General features: G+C 41.1%; 1 protein-coding gene across 3 annotated transcripts in view; it reads left to right on the forward strand.

The window, feature by feature from the left end:
• Positions 1–19,165, forward strand: part of LOC141462885 (hyccin 2) — a 76,589-nt gene that overhangs the window by 47,745 nt on the left and 9,679 nt on the right. Inside the window, exons 10-15 of one of the 3 annotated variants that reach the window (XM_074145026.1) lie at positions 13,108–13,251; positions 13,537–13,623; positions 15,311–15,400; positions 16,159–16,190; positions 17,472–17,529; positions 18,417–18,601. In XM_074145026.1, the coding sequence (XP_074001127.1) occupies positions 13,108–13,251; positions 13,537–13,623; positions 15,311–15,400; positions 16,159–16,190; positions 17,472–17,529; positions 18,417–18,601 (596 nt within the window). Of the gene's footprint in view, positions 1–3,377; positions 5,753–13,107; positions 13,252–13,536; positions 13,624–15,310; positions 15,401–16,158; positions 16,191–17,471; positions 17,530–18,416; positions 18,602–19,165 lie in introns of those variants that run through there. The other 2 variants (XM_074145031.1, XM_074145027.1) reach the window with 2 other exon arrangements.

A 19,165-nucleotide genomic window follows, 5' to 3' on the forward strand; every position in this document is an offset into this window, starting at 1 on the left:
AAGTGGGTTGAATACCCTTTACTTTCTCTGACATTAACAATGTATAATTACATGCTTGGGCGAACTGAATTCTGCCAGTTGATAGCATCTGGGAGAAGACCAAGGAATGGAGTTTGGCTTCCTCATTAGTATAGAATTTTGTGTGTATATATATATAGTGGTCTAATATTTTACTGATGTTGATTTCACAAAAAGTTTCAGCTAGCAAATTCTCTCTCATGTATATCATTCTAATATTAAACAATGTAACGAAAGACTGATCATTTCTAGTGACTTTCTAGTGACTTTCAGGTATGGGAAGGATAAACAGAATAAAAGTAACTTTGAAAAGCTTTATAAAACCCCTTCTTCAGATCTGTTTTTACCCAATAAGTAGAAAAGAAGCAGAAGATTTCAAGAATGACTCGATAATGCCTTATGAGGTATTCCGCCTCAGGGTTGGTAGCAGCTGTGGTTATGTGCACTATTTTGGGTCAGTGGAGAATGCTGTATCTACATCTACCAGGATCAATTACGTACAGGCATAAATAACAGTCTTCGGGGACAGGCTTGTTTTCTTAAGGAACAGTGAGAGTCCTGAATACACACTGTAGTGCAATTGATATGATTTTCATCAGGTTGCACTATCTCTCTTCTGGCTTTACAGTAGAAGAGTGCTTGGGAGGAGTAGGTTTTTAGATGTGTGGGGTTTGGTGGTTTTTTTTTTTTTTTTAATTGTCTTACTGATCTATTGGGAAGGGAAAAAAAGAAAGCTTTATGACTTTGTTCTGTTTTTCCCCCCAAACAGAGTATGTAAGGACTCAAACATTTTTGATTGTTTTTGAGGGCAGTTTTTAGAGGAAAATAACACGTATTGGGGAAAGAATACGTGTTTGCTGAATTACTTCAGTCCCACTGAGAACTTTTGTAGGTATATGGATCAGACTAGACAGAAATTCTCTTGCATGTTGTCTTCTCTATCTTCTTCATTTTTGAGCACTGCTGAGCTGCTTGGGCCTCTGTATAGTTGCAGCATCCAAAACCTTGCAGCAACCCCTCTCAGTCTTGTCTTTGAATTCTGTGGATAAAATTCCACTTTTTCAGTGTGACTTTTCTGCTTCACTGTCCCTGAATAGGAATGTCTGTTCTAGTTACATTACTCAGCAATGTTTTAACATAAACTTTGAAGACAACTAATGTTCTTGTAATAATAAAAAGCTTAGCATTATTGCCTGGAGTTACCTTCTTGGAAGTTACACGTTTTGTTTGAATAAGAAGGGCTTGAGAGGGGACTTAATCTGCTGCTATTGCTTCTTGTAACCAAACACGCTTTCATCCAGCTTTGCATGATTATATAAAAGAAACATAAATGTTGATTTATTGAAAAAGTGCTCTTGCTTTCAGTATGTTCCAGTTACGTCATTTTTATTAGCATCTTTGATTATGTGTGGGAAGGTTGGGGTGGGGGGAATGGAGATGTGGTGGATTGTGAACAAAATACATCACTGTCTAATGTATGAAAATACACTTACGTCTCAATGAGAAGATGAAGGCTTAGTTTGACCAAACAGGGTGGGCAGGAGGGGGAGAAAGTATATATATTTTAAATATGGTTACAGGAAGTTAAAGCAAGTAACGCACCCTTCATTTTAATAGTAGCCCTTGAAGAAGCCTCTCTAAGGCTAAAGGCTTTACCAAGGAAGGGAGACTGCAGTAAAATGAACTATATTACCTTTCTGCTTCTAGGAGGCTAATGAGTCAAACAGAACTATGTAAAACTACAGAATAATCTCACATTGCATTGTTCTGAGAGAGGCCTCAGAATGGTCTGATTTGGAGATGGCTAAACAACTTTTGTAAGCTGTTACACAGTAATGTTAATTCTAAGGCAAAGTTTTTTTGAAAATAAGAGGCAAGTTTCAAATAGAATAATAAAACCCCCCTGTAAACTTTTCTTTTTGCTTTATGCTCCAGAAATGTGAAGTTGGATCAGGCTATATTCCTGCTATAAAGAAGCATCAACAACACTGAAAGCTTTGTGTCTATTCTGCTTGCCATAATGTAAAATGTTCCTTAGTGCTCTGCTAACAATCAGCATGAAAGGATAAGCTTCCAATCGTTAGAATCTCTCAAATCTTTGCCACCACTTTTTCTCCATTCCACAAAAGGGATTTAAACATTTTTGCTTGGTGGCAAGCTGGGTTGAACAAAAACTGCCAGTAAAATAATACAGCTGGGACAGATCCGTAGGCTTTGCAGATTTCTCAGAAATAATCAGGCTCCACAGCTTTTATAAAGACAAGCAAAATTCTTATAGCCTGAATGTCCACTTTTTTGCTTACATGGTTAAACTTTATGGCTTTTTCCTATTGAAATAACGTGGAACAAAAACTCAAGCTCCGTTTTCAGTTTTGAAATTTGAGTGCTGTTCGGTTTTCTGCTGTTTTTCTTCTTTTGAGTACTTGGAGCTTAGAAAAAGGACTGGAATAAGATTTTTTTTTTTAAAAAAAAGGTCTTTTTGTGCAGTCCTAATCATATTATAGGCCTGAAAACAAGGATTTAAGAAAGAAGTTTGTCAGGCTTTTTTTCCTCTTTGAGATTCCAACCAAAAGTACAATATCTCTTCTATAACATGAAGTGTTTCAGAGGTTAAATTTTTCTTAATAAAAGGTTTGGGTTTTTTTCTCTGAAAAATCTAGATGCTGAGATAAAAGCAAATATGGTGGAAGCGCCTAGATAGGATTGCCGGAAATGCAGGGAGGATTGAGCTCTGGAGGAGAGAGAACTAGGAATTCGGTTAACCTCCAACAGAAAGTATACTCACATTGTTTGAAGTGCCAGCCACGCACAAGTGCCTTCTACCTCTGTTGCAGCATTGTGATCGCTGGCCTGGGAAACAGACTAATTCTGAAGCTTACCAAGCACTCACCGGAACTTATTTTTACTGGAAGAGATCCTGAATATGCTTAGATCTTGCCTCAAAATAGGATAAAATTAGTCTGAAAGGTTTTTTGTTTTGGGTTTGTTGTTTGTTTTTTTTTTTTTTTTTAAACCATGTGTAGAACGGGCATCAATATCTGCAGACACAACTAAAACAAATTAACCAAAATTAACTTTGTTTATAGACAAAGTTCAGAGATATTCTAAGTGATAAAAGTGGCGTAGAAGAAAGCAAAATCAAGCTCAGGGAGTACTTACTGTTCTGCTATTCTGCTAAATATGACAGGAAGATTATTGGCTGAGAATCAGGAATTTCAAAGCAAGTGGAAACCAGGTGGATTAGCAAATTAGGTTTGTTTTGACATTCTGTGTGCATCTTTGTCTTCATGTAACTCGAATTCTTACTGTGTGTTCTGATTGGTTTGGGCGTTTTTTGGTTGTTTCTTTTTTCTTAATAGATACTGAAGGTGTAAATGGAAGAGAGGAATCTGTGAACCTTAATGATGCTGATGAAGGATTTTCATCAGGAGCTTCCCTCAGCAGCCAGCCAGTTGGGACCAAACCTCAATCATCAGTATCCCAGAAGGGCAGCCTAAGGAAAACAGCAAGTGGGCGTTCTGCTAAGGATAAAGAAACCTCTTCTGCAGCAAAATCCAATGACAGCCCTCGAGATTCAGTAGCTCGGAAGCAGTACATGCACCAATCCACTGACCTTGGTGCAGACATAATTGAGATGACACCTACTAAAAAACACCTCAGCCTGCCTGCTGGGCAGGTGGTGCCAAAAGCCAACAGTTTGAGCCTGATCAGGACCGCCAGTGCTTCCTCCAGTAAATTGTTTGACTATGTGAATGGCAGTCAAGCAGGCTCCAGTGTTGGAGCTGGTACAGATGGTGTTACCAATCTAGCAGCTGGCAACACCAATCGGTTTTCAACTATCAGCCTACAAGAGGACCGACTAGGGCAAGCTGGGGAAGGTAAAGATCTCCTTCCCCCAGGAGCTCCCCTAACCAAGCAGTCTCGATCTCCAAGTTTCAATATGCAGCTGATATCCCAGGTGTAACTTTGACTCCCTTCCTTAGGACTCCTTGTTTCCCTTTAATCCCCAGGCAAGTTCATCCTTAGGCAAAACGTGACCCATCATCCCGCAGTGTGAAAATACTGACTGTTGTGATCTTGTTTGATTTGGTTTAGCTATCATACTGTATTACTGAAACAGCAATAATTCTTCCCTCACCTTCATTCCTCCCCCCTCCCCCCTTGTAAACATGGTTGTGAAGCAGTATATAATGTACTGTATGCCTTTTTCCATGCCTTCCTTTCTCCTTGGGTGATGTGCAATCCATCGTAGGCTGATCAGTCCCATTTCAACACTGTGAGACTGGAGACACCGGCGGAAATGGTGAATGTGATCCCTATGAGATGATGCTTTGGCTTTGTTAAGAAATAGAAACGGGTTTGTTTTCTCGGTCTACAGTACTGCAAAGACTACTGGATCATGACTTTTCTTTCTCAGAACCAGGAGTGCCTCAGAGATTCTAGTGTGACTTTGGACCTCTCTGAGTCTGTGCAATCAATTCTGGGGAGGGGATTGTCATTGCTGCTCCTGGCTGCCTACAGCACTTTTTTCATTAAAATGAGGGTAGTTTTTTCTTGCCTGCCCCAAGTCTCTCATCCCAGAAGCTTTTGATGTTCAGCAACTGAGACATGCATATTAACAAGTTGTTTTCCCTCGAAGAGAGGATTCTAAGTAGATAATGTAGGTTACAATGCACTTCTAATGGCGTTGTAGCCATATGTAATGTTACATGTCTTCCCCTCCAGGACACAGGGTCATTCTGCATAGAGACTAAAATTTAGACAACATCATGCTGTTAAAGCAATTTGGTTTGTAAGTGGGAGGGAAACACTACTTTCCCAGGAACTAATAGCTAGCTCTGCTCCATTTTTGTTGTTGTTATTCTTGTGAGGTGCTGATCACTGAATTGAAAAGTGTATTCGGGTAAAGAGTATTTTTCAGGCTGCTTTCTATGGTATCATGGCTGTTTGACACCCCTGCCCGCCTCAGCTGCTTTCTCAGTGTCCCTGAATTCAATCACAGAGTCATTTGAAGAATCCTGCATTACAGACAGACTCTTAAGGGGCTGTCTCAGGGATAGAGACAATAGTTTGCTAGAAACACTGAAGCTTCAATGTGAAATGCTTTTCTAGAAACACCGTTTGTGCAAAGGGGTACTGACAGTCCTTTTTTCCCAGAAGGATCACACTTCATTGCCTTGGTATTTATAATTCGTTGAGTTTTTTTCACTCTTACTTTAGTGAATTGGTCCTACTCTAGAAAATTCAGAACTCATGCCATTGAGCCATACCTTGAATGTATATGACTGGTGTATGGGCACTGGCTGGTACTTATGCTAGATAGAGAACACTGCTCAGAAGCACATTTCTGGTTACACAGGAGAATGTTTGTCATTCTCTTTCCATCTCTCTTTGTCTCTTTTTGGATTGCTAGAGAGAAAAGGGGAAAGTTCATTCTCTATGCTGAAGTAATGTATGATATTCTGGAAGTTTACAAATTGTAAACCCACAGGAAAGAGTTACGATCTTTATGTGGGCACTTTGGTTTCACTGTCACTGTGAAGGATAAACATAAGCAGTTAAAAATAGCAGGCGATCTTTGAATGATAGTCTTTAGAGAACCAGGACAATGACATCATGTTGCATTACTGGTAGTTGGTTTTGGTTTTGTTTGGGGTTTTTTTGCTTTTGAATATCATTATTTCAAATAGAACTTTTTTTTTCAAATTTACATTAAAAATCATTTAAATATTTGAAGGTTTTTTGTGATTTGGCAAGTCACTTTAGTAGTCTAGTCTTCATATCTTACATTCATAAAGTGAATTAAATGGCATCTGGACTGATGCAGAGATTCAATTAAAGAGTAAATAGAATCATCAGAAAGAAGACCTTACAGTTTCTAAATTTAAGTTAATCCTTAAGGACCACACAGATATCTGGAGCTAAGGCAAAATTGAGATTAAGCTATGATGCATTTTCTGCAAAAATATCAAAAGCTGTATGTGGTTAAACTGCTCTTTATTTTATAAGGTTTTACTAGTGGAGACAATTGATAAGTCGTGGCTGAAAGTACAAAGTTTATATTTTGTAGAGACCATCACAATGGAAATTCTATTAAAGAGCCACCACTAAATTGAAAAGGACCAAATGATTTGCTTAAATCTTTGAATTTTTGGGAAAGAAAAGGCCAGGAGTGTCAGCTAATTTATTAAGAATTTCTTTATTTTAGTGTTTTAAAAAGTAGAGCTGTTCATTAGCGAGGTTCTCTACTTTCTACATTTGCTGTTATAGTCCAGAAGTTTTAGGACACTTAAATTGGCAGCAGGCCACGTTTCACAGCCTTTTTTTTTTTTTCTTTAAATATTCTTATGTGTGGGGTCCCACACTATTAAGTTATTTCAGGCAAGTGAGACAGCTCAGTGACTTCAGATAGGGAAGTCAAATGTATGTGCATAAATTTTTCGTTAAAACTTTAGTCAAACTACCTTTTAAGATATTTTTACAGTTCTCATGTTGATGATGTGCCTTTTGTTATTGTATCATCCATTGTATTTTAGTTTGTTCTTGTGTATGTATACCTACCCCATATAAGGCTTTTTAAAGAGTTCAAATTTATCCCTGTTAAAAAAAAAAAATTTTTTTTTTTTGCTGTGTGCTGATGTGGTACATCCATAACTTCTCAAAATTACCCTTTTAGGGCAATGTTTCAGTTGTGGGAACTTGTTTTGTCATTTTTCAGACAAGTACTGTTCAACATCTGTGTTACAAAATGAGTCATCACTAATATCTACAAACCAGCTGTAATGACAGGCTTTGCCAGTGCTGTGTATCATGTTTATCCTTAATGCTTCTAGATCTGTCTCAAACTATGCCAAGGTGGTTTAAGATCGTAGCAAAACTTTATACACTGAAGTTCAGTACACTTCAAAGTACTGTGGCAGAAATAAAATTAGAAGTGTCTGGGATGTAAGGGTTGAAGGAATAATCTGCCATCTTTCTGATTATATATGCTAAGTACTAAACGAAGTACAATTTTCTGACACCTGTGACAAATATTGAAACTTAAATCTCTTTATCGTGAGTTCGCTCTGCTGTATCTTGTTTTAGAACATTTGGTACTTGACGTGAGGCACTAGATTTTCTGCAGTATTTCAATGCAACTACAGCATTATAAAAGAAGGTAAAAAAGCAGAACACTGCTGTTTTTCCCAGTGTATGTGCACATGCATGTAATTCTTAGGTGAGCAAGTGTGGGTACTATATTTTGACGTATATATACAAGTAATTAGGGATAAATGAATTATTCCTTGATACAATACTTACCACATCACAATATGCTGTCATTTTGCAACTCATTTTTGTTGGGCTTTATAATTTTAAGAAAACATAAAATGTTGGGATTGTTAACTCCAGCTTGATTTATGCTTTTCAGGGTTTTATCATGAGCAGCTTTTTGGTTGAATGATGAGCCATTTTTTCATTCAGCAGGCAACAAAGTGATGAAGTAAAGATACCTATTAAAATAAATGTTGCAAGGTGATAGTTTGAATTGCTACATTATCCTTTTAGTTTTCATTTGGAGACTTTGTACGCCACTGTCCATTTAACATGTGGATTTCTTTGAACATCCTTTCTGATGTGAATTTTGAGGGGTTTTTTTAACAGTATAATTCATTCTGTGATGCTGAACGTCATGTTGCAGCCAGTAAGCATTAGATCTAGTATTTGTAGTTTGCAAGTGTGTTGGTCTTAAATATGACATTTCCAACATACTCCTGCTAGCTTTACCATAATTCAAATGATCTGGTTTAACATCAAAATAGTGAGATAAAAAAAAAGTTTTCTGACAAAGTATTTATTTGCACTACTTATGAATACTGGAGTTTACTGGGACAGGGTTTTTTCTCACCATGTGAGGTTTACTTGTGTGTGGGTAGGTGCATACATTTGTCACGTGTTGACAATCAATTGCCTCAACTGTGTGTATACTGTATGTAAATATGAACATATTTTTCAAGATTAAGGGGAAAACCTGCATCTTAATGGTGGTAAAGCTACTCTGTAGTAAGGGACCCCAACTCTAATCCCTTTTTGTCTCCAGGTACTATGTGGCTTGTTTTACTTCTTTAATGAAGATTATTAGTGTTCTTGGAAAATTTTAGCTTCAGGGGAACTTTCCTCTATTTAATGTATAGCATGTTCAGAGAATTATATTTTGAAAAATTAATTTTGGAATAGATAATTCTATGCTATGGCTGTATTTTAACCTAAGAGTTTAAACTTGTTCTATTTTATCATGAACCAATGGCTAGCTCTTTCAAGTGTTCAGCATTTTCACTTCGGTCACAAACCAGAAGTTATTGTTTATCTTGGCTTACAGATTTAAATTAATTTGAAAACTAAGTGAGAACCAAGAATAATTTTTTGAGTAAAAGCATGAAAATCAAGCAGTACAGACTTAGGCACTGTACTCATAATCCTGGAGGTGGTGTGGAAAATATAATGGAACATGTTTGAATGAAATATATGTATTGCACACAAAACAAAGATATTTCTGATGTTAGTAAATCTAATAATCTCATCCTTAAATTCTGCAATTCTCTCATTGCCAAAGATATTGCTACCTTGGCATGTTTAATATAGCATTAAAGCCATTAGATAGGTCTCATTTGTAACAACCACTTACATCATAGCAATAGTTTGCATCAGAAGAATAAACATGCCCCTTTTTTATTTATTTAAATTTCTTGTTTAGGATGATTGCAGGACTAAAGTTGCAAAATATCACTGCATTCCAAGCATGGTAAGCAAAGAAGCCAGACCCTCTGTACTTGCATTGCATTCTTGGTTTATATCAAATTGTTCAATATTTTATTTTTTCTTCAGTGTTTCAAATGCTGTTTGTTTCTAGCATATGGGCCTTAATCTCCCTTGATTATTTTTTAGTTTGTTTTCCCACTGGTACTTGGATAAACTTTGCTGTGGAAAGCTTTTTTGTAGGTGATTCATGGTGGCAGATCTTGACATGGGTGTTGTGTTAGTGAATACATGTATCAGTCTGTCAAAATTTGCATGTCATGACCAGCTGAAGAGCCAAAATGCTCACCTGCCTCTTACCCAGTGGTGGAAGATGATGGAGAGCTGTGAGCAGCTTGGTTTGTCAGTAGGTCCCGAAAACAAGCAGTAAGTGGATTTTGCAAGACTGATACGTGTGAGAATTTTCACATAGTCATTATGAAATTTTATTTAAAATAAAATCTTGGAACAAGATTTCAAAACATAACAGCTACGCCATTTCAGATAAACTTGCCTCATAAGTTTGGCGAGTGTCAAGGCCTGTGACATTAAAAGTTCAGAAGCAAGCTCCTGTAGTCTAAGGGTACCTTACAGCTTCCAGAAATGGATTTAGTAAAATTTTGTCGCATGTTACTTTTCTGTATATGAGATTTAATGAAAAAAATCACAGTTTTTGCTTCCATCTTTTATTTATTTTTCTTAAGGCTACTCCCCTTCCCTGATTTTTTTTTTTTTTACTGTGTTAATCAGATTTTACCAAAGGTAGTATCTGAGGGACCAAATGAATTTAAAATGGATCCATAAATTATCTTGCCTATTATAAAGGATTACTAAGCTATTCCTGTGAGAAGCTGTTGATGGGAACAGATGTATAGTAAAACTTTGTGTCTGTACGTAAAATCTTGCCCTACATTTTAGCTTGTGCATGATGAGCAAAGTGATGAGATCAAGTTTTATTAACCAGTTACTTGGCTGTGAGCTCCCAGTGTTTTACAGTCAGTGAGATGTAAGCAATTTAGAGTGGAGTATCTTTGCATTCTGGTAGAACTCTTTAAAGCAATTTAAATTTTGACTCTCGAAAAGGTGATTAATCACTCCTTAAAATGTGGCATAGAATTCACACAGGTTTTTGGTTTTAGAGGGTAAAATGGTTGGGAAAGATTTCTGTTGAGGAGCATCTCCTAGCAAAGTGATTCTGTGGTGCTTTGTCATGGAAACTTCCTTACAAATCGGTAGTGGATCCTGTGTGTTTGAGTCCTCATCCTCCCCAGAACTAATCACAAAACAAAAAAATAGTATGAATGAAGCAACCTTTTACCTTTTGTTCTAAAATAAGGATGACTTGGGAGTGACAGAAATACTGGCTATTGACACTGTTCTTTCTGTTCAGGCAGTTATTATTGTTGTGCTAGACTTCCATGTTATTAGTTTATGAAAACGCAAGTAGTAAAAACTTTGTGGCTTCAAGTATACAGTAGATGTGTGTTAACAATCACTCAGGATAAACCAACTTGTCCAAGTATTAATAGATTCCTAGTACTGGGGTGTGTCTGTGTGGTTTTGTGTGCCAGTGTTCAATGATTACTTTGAAACAACTTCTTACTGTTTTCTTGCAGATAGTGAATACTTTTGGGGTGGATATTACTAGCTGGTTATTTATCGAAAAATACCACATGATTAAATAAAATTGAGTCATTTAACATTTTTTTCCATATCAAAGATTCCAGGAAAAAGCTAATAGAGTTTTTAATAATTAAATCAGATACTCTTAATACATTTTAGATTTACTATGGTAGCTTTTATTTGCTATAAAAAACGCCCAACAACTAAATTGAGGTACCCCATGCTGCGTTTTTTAAATTTGTAATTCCTGTACTTTACAATGAATCTTTTGATCTGTTTGTGTCCTTGTAAGAATACAGGATATGCCGTCAATTTTACTAGCAAAAAGAAACGTTCTGCAAGAGTTAAAAGGTTATTTTCTTACTTTTTTCTGTCATACCAGGTTTGTTTCTCTGAACTAAGGTTTCTGAGGATTTTTACTACTTTAGCATTATGTAATCTTTGTCACAGAAGGAGCATAAGCAGCGAGTAGCCCACTTCTTGTGGACAAACAGGCTATAGGCGAGAGGGGGCGGCGTGGTGGTGTGTCCCCTCCTCACCAGGACGGCTCTGCCTGCTGGGACCGACCCCGGGCGGTCAAGATCCGGTTCTGGTGAAGGACTACACCAAATGGGTTTTTACCAACCGCGACCTCTGCTGTGTGATGTCCTTTAACCTGGGACCAGGGGAAAATCTTCATTCTTAGACCTGAAGATGACACGTATTGAAGATCATGTTATTGGTGCATGTAAGCCATTATCTTAATTGTCTTACTGAGCTGGTTAATGCTGTTGACTGTTGTTGAAATGTGAAATGTAGTTACTATTGACTTTGTAAATACCTGCCAGAGATGAAATATAATTATTTTAAATCATTGTAAATAGAGATGTATAAAAGTCAACACAATCTGCAATGCAGAAAAAAATAATTATATATATATAAATATATAAAGATGTTAAATAAATATCGTGCTGTTTCTGAACAGAAATTAATACTTTGTGAATTGCTTTTTTTTTGGTTTTAAACTTTGATGTGCGCTGGTGGGTCGGGTAAGGCAGGGTGCGCTTGCAGGCCTTCACAGCTCGGGCACCCACAGGCACGCGGGAGGCGGGAGCTGCTGCCGCGGGCTGCGTCTGCGAATTCACTGCTGCCGTACGGGTGTTTCTCCGAAGAAGCGGGGGCCGATGCCACGGCCGGGCCCTTCCCGCCAGGCTCTCACGGCGGCTTCACGTCGCCACGGCAACCACGGGCGCTCGCCCGGCGGGTGCGCGCTTCGCCGGTAGCGGAAGTCCCGCCCTCTCGCCTCTCCCGCCCGGCGGGAGGCGGGGCGGAAAAGAGGGTCGCGGATTGGCCGAGGCACAGGTCAGTCAGGGCGCGGCGGCTGCGTTCAGTGCCCGCCCGCCCTCGCCCTCCGGGAGTGGTGTCGCCCGTTGTCTGGCACGTGAGCCCGCTTCCGCCTCCTGCCGCCGCCCCGGGGGGCGGCCGGGAGACCGCGGCGAGCCGGCGGCGGAGGGGGCAGGAGCCCGAGGCTCGAGCCTCGGGCCCGGGCCCTGCGGAGAGCGGCGCGGTGGGGCGGAGGACGTTTCCAGCGGTTCAGTGCCTCCGTGCGCGCCTTGTGGCAGCGCCCCCTGGCGGCGGGGCTGGGCGGGGCCCACGTGGCTGAGGCGGGGGCGCTCGCAGGGTGCCCGCCATGAGCCAGCCGGAGGGGGAGGGCGGCGGCGGCGGCCTGCGGGTGAAGTTCGTGCCCGACGAGGAGGTCCTGAAGCACATTGCTGACGACTCAGGTACAGCCCGCCCGGGGCAGCGCCCAGCCCGGCGCCGCCCGCTGCTCCCAGGGCACTGGGAAAGGGGTCCGAGCAGCCGCGGCACCCTTTGGGAAGGCAGCCCTTCCCCAACAGCCGGGGCGGCTGAGCGCCTTGGCCGGGCTGCGGGCAGGACGACGCTGCCAGGGTCGTTCTCCTCTGCCTGCCTCTTCCGCAGTTCGTTCCTGTCCCCGCCCCGGCACGTGGAAAGGGGCAGCCGCGGCAGGGTGGCCGGTGCCCGCAGCTGGAGGTGGTGTGGATACCGGCTCTCCATACTGGCCTCCCCAGCAGCGGCGTGTGTGTAACGGCCTGGGAGAGGGGGCACAAATAGCCTGGCTGACTTCCCAGCCCCTGACGTGGTTAAACACAGAGAGAATCAAATCGGAGCAAGGTTCGAGGTGGTTGTTTCAGGAGTCTCTTGCTGCGGTTTTAACTACTTTTAAGGTTTGGAACCTCTGTGGAGATGCTTAGAACTTGCCTGTGCAAGGCACAGAGCATCCTTATCAGACTTCACTGTTGGTTCTGCTTTGAGCAGAAGTTCAGACAGACGCCCTCCAGCGGTCTCTCAGCCTAAATTCTCCCATGAGTGTACTGACAGCCTATAGGCTGGGTCTTTTCCACTTGCTCCCCTTCACTAGGAAAGCGTGGAAGCTGGTGTGTGCTGAAATGGGGATCTTGACCTCATGGATTGCAGGGGCCAGCTTTTGTGGTAAAGGAGGGACTAATGGCTGTAGGGTCATCTGACCACCAGGGCATAGACCAGCTATTCTTTTAGAGGGACATCTTTTCAGCATTGTATTTGTTTAGTAATTTGCACAACAGGAACTTGGTCTCTAAATGGGGTAGCTGCATACTACTGCAATAGAAATAATGAAATAGCAGGAGGTTAAAGCTTTTATTGCAATCCTAGGTATTAAAGTTCGGAAGGACAAGACTCAGCTGACACTCAGTGTTAAGACATTTGTCAAGAAACTTGAGGATATTTCAGATGATGAAGCTCAGGAGGTCCTGGAAGAGAAGAAATATGTTGCTGCTCTTGGAATATGTACCCAAGGTATTGGCAGGGGAAAGCCTAACACAGCTGTGACTTCAGGATTCTTACAGTGTCAAGGTTGCACAATGTTGATAAAATTGTTTTTGAGGGCTGACCAGTTCTGGCTATGCTTGTGGTAACAGAGGAGAGGATAATGATTCTAGAATTTTATTATATTTATTTTATTGCGCCTGCAATATAAAGAGTCCTTTGAGCCAAATAGTAAAATGTTGCATTCCATCTTCCTTGGGTTGGGAATATACCAGTGTTTTTCAAAATAGCTACAAGTAACATTACTTTTCACAGATCCAATGGGAAATGGCTCAAGTGTAAGCGGTAGTGAAGTTTACTCATTCCAGACTCCCAAACGCTCCAGCAAAATGGCAGAGCTGGGTATGTTTTCCTCTTTCTTCTTTTGTTCTTGCTCTGGCTATGGTCTTTTTTTGACTATTCTGTTAATGTGATTTGTCACTTCTTTTTATTCAAAAGATATGTTTGCTGTATTTCCATAGCTTTTATCGGGCCCTGGATGAGTCTCAGAAACAAAAGCACAGGGCTAGGACAAAGCAAAGGCATGGTGGGGATAAGAAATACAGATAATAAATAAATGCATAAGAAAAGTGGAAGTTTCTTGATGCTGGGAGAAAGGCTGTGTGTAAGTGCCAAAGGATGGCAGGGATTTTATTTGTGTAACTTAGAAGGATATGAGAATAAGTCATTATGTAGCAAAGAGTCAAAAAAAGGCAGTATTAGCTTTGTGTGTCAGAGGATTTCTCCTACTCAAAAGTGTCTGCGCATGCTTGCTAGGCTAACTGTGGACTTAGGAGAAGCAAGCAGAAAGTGGCAGTTTTGGAGAGGGTGGGCTGCTCTGGTTCAAATAAGATGCTTGAGCCCTGCTGCCACTATGTTTCTTCTCACTTGAAGGGCCTTTCTGTATCCAGCCCCATCTGAACTTCATTGGTGTTCAGCTGTGACAGCTACTGATATATCCTACAAAGGATGATCTCAGGGAGAGGGGTCATCATTCTGTATCACTATACAGAAACTGTGATTTCCATCCCTCTTTGCTTCTCCTCTGGGCTTCTACTGTGTCTTGGAAGTTTGTGTGATTCTTATACCTCCTTCTGCAGCAGGGTAGGTTTCACTGGTGCTCCCTCCTGGAGCCATGACTCAGTTTGAAACCTGAGGCAAGTCATACAATGGGAGGCTGTTTTTCTTGCGGGACTGTTAGCAGGATATGAGGGCCTTCCATATTCAGATCAGTGATTCAACTTCAGCTTGTGCTGGTAAGTAGCCCTCTACAACTACCTGAAAGGAGGTTGTAGAGAGGTGGGTGTTGGCCTCTTCTCCCAAGTGAATAATGACAGGACCAGAGGAAATGGTCTAAAGTTGCGGCAGGGGAGGTTTAGATTAGATATTAGGAAGAATTACTTTACTGAGAGTGGTCAGGCACTAGAACAGCCTGCCCAGGGAGGTGGTGGAGTTGCCATCCCTGGAGGTATTTAAGAAACGTGTAGACATGGCACTTCAGGGCATGCTCTAGTGCCTGAGATTGTTGGTTTGTGTCTGTTTGTTTGGGGTTGGGTTTTTTTGGGGTTTTTTTTTTGTGGTTGGACTCAACGATCTCAAAGGTCCCTTCCAACCATGAAGATTCTGTGATTCTGTGAAAGACATAAATAGCATACAAGAACCCACCTCCAGGGGAACTGACGTGTTTGCTATACCTGCTGCTCTACTATGTCCAATTGCAGTTTTAAAGGACTAAGTGAGCATGACTAAACGCTGTGTGATTTGAAGACATGTTCTCCCAGGGAGAAAAGCATGCCTGAGCTATACTTGTAAAATGAATTAACTGAGGAGTTCAGTCTTTGAAAATCTTTGTTAAGGATTACATTCACCATTAGGGTTAGAAAAAAATGGAAGTATCTGGTGCACTTCCTGAAGTAGCTAGGAAATCAGTACTTAAGAGAGTGTTTCAGGCGTATGGCTCCATGGCTGACTGGTCAGAGCTGGGAGTTTTGTACATGTGAAACATGTTTTTGACATGTGAAACTTCTTCCCTTCCCCCTGTTTCCTACAGCCTCTGAATTAGCCCAGACGCCAGGACAGAGTGTTGGACCCGAGTGCTCTGAGTGTCCTGAGAAGACAGCCAAAACCCCTCAAAGCAGCAGTAAGTCCTGTGGTCCTTTGGGGAACTGAAGCTGAGTGAATGGTTGTTGTGTTTCTGTTTGGGTGGTGAAGTGCATGCTTGAGTGCCAGCTTCTGTCATGCTTGAGTATTCTAGTCAGCTTAACATTGTAGACTGAACTGCTTGGTATGCATGGCTCTGGTTCACCTGAGTGTCAGTGCCCTACTGATGTGGAGAAAACAGGAAATTCTCTCTCATCTGTTGCTGTGACACTTAATGATTTCCTTTGTGTTCAACAGAAATGCTTGCACTTGAGCGAGTTATGAGCTGGGCTGATTTGTTGAACACCAAATGGGTAGGATTGTGCGAGTGCTCATGTGTAAATTCACACTTTATTATATAATATTCAAGCACCCAATGCTGTAGGTAGAAATACAGGTGGGAGAAGTCAGTGCACGTCAACACTGGCAAGAGCACGTTACTTTGTGCTCAGAAATGGAGTCTGGTGTGCTCAGGGATCAGACATTAGCTCATTTTTCAGCCTTTTCCCTCCTGCTGATGGCCTCTCAAAGCTGTGACCAGAATTAAAAGCTACCTTCTGTGATAGTAACATTGACTGTCTTTGTTCTTTCCTTGCCTACCTGTGAGGAGCTAGAAGCTTCCCTCATGGGATTAAACACCCAGAGAGCTGATATTTTGGCACAGTGTAACTTTGAATAGTGAATGCCTGTTTCTTCTAATGGACCATCTGCTGTTGAAAATATGCAATACCCTCAACCATGCTGTTTCTTGCTTTGCAGAACATTCAAGTTCAAACAAAGTGCAGCAGAAGGTGAGTGAGTTTTTGGGGTTTTTTTGGGTTGGTTTTGGTTGGGTTTTTTTGTGTTTTTTTCACTTTTAAAACTTGAACTGGCCAATTACTACAGTTCTGGAAAGAAAGGACCTTGCAAAGCCTCATCCACAGTACAGCTATCTCTCCTAATCCAAATAGGCAGGAGTAACTCAAGTGAGAACCAGAGCTTCTGTTGGTCAGGACTATGGGATTTAGAGTCAGCGGGCAAATAGTGGCTTTGACAGCTTAATTAGCATGGGTGGAGACTATTTCCTTGCATCACACAAATAGACAATCCCTTAATATGCAGTTAAACTCATAGCTTTTCAGTTTCTTATCAAAGAAAGGAACAGCCTTAATTGTAAGGAGTGCTGTTAGAATAGGAATTCAAGAACTGTTGTGCTGTTCAGTTTCATACTGTAGCACTGGTTTATAAAAAATAAATCATGATAATAGGGGCGGTGTAAGTTGATGTCATCTTTTGTTATGCTGCAGAGAGATACAGTCCAGAACTGCCAGCTGTGTTGGTTATAAAGAGAGTGCTGTGAAACAGTTGGCTTTCTAAAATGGTATAGCATCATACTAGAAATGTTTGCACAGCTTTTCCAGTATAAGGTTCCAGGATGAGATATGCCTGTAACAGATGCTGTTTTGGGATGCCATGTTCACTCCTTGATGATTTCCCATCCACTTTGACAGGATTAACAAAAGCATTTCCTAACTATTGCAGAGTTGATCTGGTGTCCGAGTTAGGCATGTGCTTTACACGTGTAAGGAATATGTGCCACTACAACTTGATGAGCCCAGGCAGCTTGAGTTTCCTTTGCTGTACTTCTTCTGGGCTTAGTATTCTGAGTGGTATTCCGTCACTCTGGTAGTTGTTTTCGAAGTGGACTTCCAAATGAGTCGGAGTAGACAGTGTGAGGTGGAAAATGACTGCTCTGGAGAGTCGAAGCATTTCCAGTTTGTCATTGCTTCAGTTTGACCCTTCCTAAGGGGCCAAGATTGGCATCTTGGTTGGAGATTTCACAGTTTTCTATGCTCCATCTCAGGATATTAGCTGAAAGAATTAAGCCCCTTTTGCAACCTGATCCTGCCCCACTCTAGCTCTGAATGGCAAAACTAAGAATTCTCCATACTTAGTGCCTTTGCTTTCCCAGTTTCTTGAGGGCTGAAATAGCTTGGAAATGTAACCTGATTCTACTCTTTGCTTGGCAGAGGGCTGTTTTGAAGAGTTATATGTGTCTTCTTCTAATGCATGTTTTTTCTCTGCTGTTACAGAGTGAGAAGAAAGAATTTGTGTCTACCACACCTTACAGACTCAGAAAGAGGCTAGCAGGTAAGGATCAACCTTTGCAGTCAGCTCCCACAGTCAGTGAAGCACTGTGTTGGGAGGAAGGTGTTTCTCCTGGTGGGCCTCTGCCTGTAGTAGCAGTCTGACTGAAGCAATCTGATCCTTCCTGCAGAGAATGTAGAAATGGCGTTAAGGAAGTCTGTGTAGACCTTTTCTCTACAACAGATTGCTGCTTAGGTGTATGGGGCGGGGGGCGAGGGGGGAATGTTTAGAAGCACTAAGTTGCTGAACTTGAGCAACATGATCAAAAGAGACAAAACTCTCAGTAATCTAACCTATGCTGACACTTAAGTTTGGCACAATTGCTTGAACCAAGTCATAAAACTTTTTAATGATGGCTGGGACATTCATGGTAAAGTATTTCCAGTAACTGGTTGGCTCTATGTGCTCAGAACGAATGCAAAGGAGAGTTTAGGGTGTGATGTTTTGTGTTCTAGTTCTTCTTTTGTGTTGATTGAGCCAGATTCTGTCCGTGCTCTTCAACCAACATTGCTAACAAAGGTCTTTTACAAAACTTTTTTTGCAGAGTGTGACCCAGAAGACACTCAGCTTGCATGACTGGCGTTTGGGAAAACTGACATAGAGATGCTAAGAAAAATAGGGAATTCCGTTGTCCATTTTTAGTCACTTTCAATAGTAGGATTATGTTTCTTAATTGGTATCAAGGAGCAAGCTGTAATAAATAATTTGTAAGCCTAGAACTGGGAAAGAAATGGCTATTTGCATTTGCAGTCCTCTTAAGCATTGATTTTACTTCTCTGTGAAATACATTTAGAAATCATATGCTTGAAAAACATCTAGAAAATGTATGGGAGAGCAAGGTGGTGCGTAAGAAGTTGTTGCTAGCTTTTAACCATAAATTTATGCTCTAGCTCCAGATCCATATTTAGAAAGTGAGAGTGAATATTCTGCTTCCTGCTCAGAGGAGGAGGATGAGGAAGACCAGAAAGAAGTCAGCACTGTTTTATCAGGTCGAAAGACCCCAGGAAAAACTAAGGCTGCATCTACGCCTCCTCCCAGAAACAGCCTAGCCAAAAAAAATAAAGAGAACAAGATGGTGAGTGTGCGGAAAATACAGCTAGCAAGCATGAAGGGATGTTTAGTGACAATAAGCTGTCAGTGACCACACCTAACTATGGGGAAGAAGGACTAGACTCATTTCAAATCAAACCAGCTGAATTGGCTTTTGCTGTACTTCTGAACAATCCCTGTTGGACAGGCATCATGTGAGCCTGTGGGCTAATCCAGTCTGTATCCTCAGCAGCTCCAGAAGGAGAAGTTCTAAGATGTCCATGAAGGAGACGTTGTACTGAGAAGGGATGAAGAAATTGAGTCCTATAGCACCCATTACCCAGAAGCACACATTACTTTCTGGCTTGGCGTTCAGCTTTGTTGTCGAATTTCCTTCCAGCACCAGGGATCTCTACACCCTGTTAGAATTATTGCTGTGTCCTGCTCTCTCAGAATCTCTTTTCTGTCTCTGTCTTCAGGAAAGAACCATCTGACTAAGCTAGCTTTTGCAAAATGCTACTGTAGAAGCCATTTTTGCAAATATCTTCTGGCTTTCTGTTCATCTTTGCTCTATGTCTCATATTGGCCATCTTCAGACATGTTTGTGGGT

The sequence above is a fragment of the Numenius arquata genome, chromosome 3, assembly GCF_964106895.1.
Source record: "Numenius arquata chromosome 3, bNumArq3.hap1.1, whole genome shotgun sequence".
Lineage (NCBI taxonomy): Eukaryota > Metazoa > Chordata > Aves > Charadriiformes > Scolopacidae > Numenius > Numenius arquata.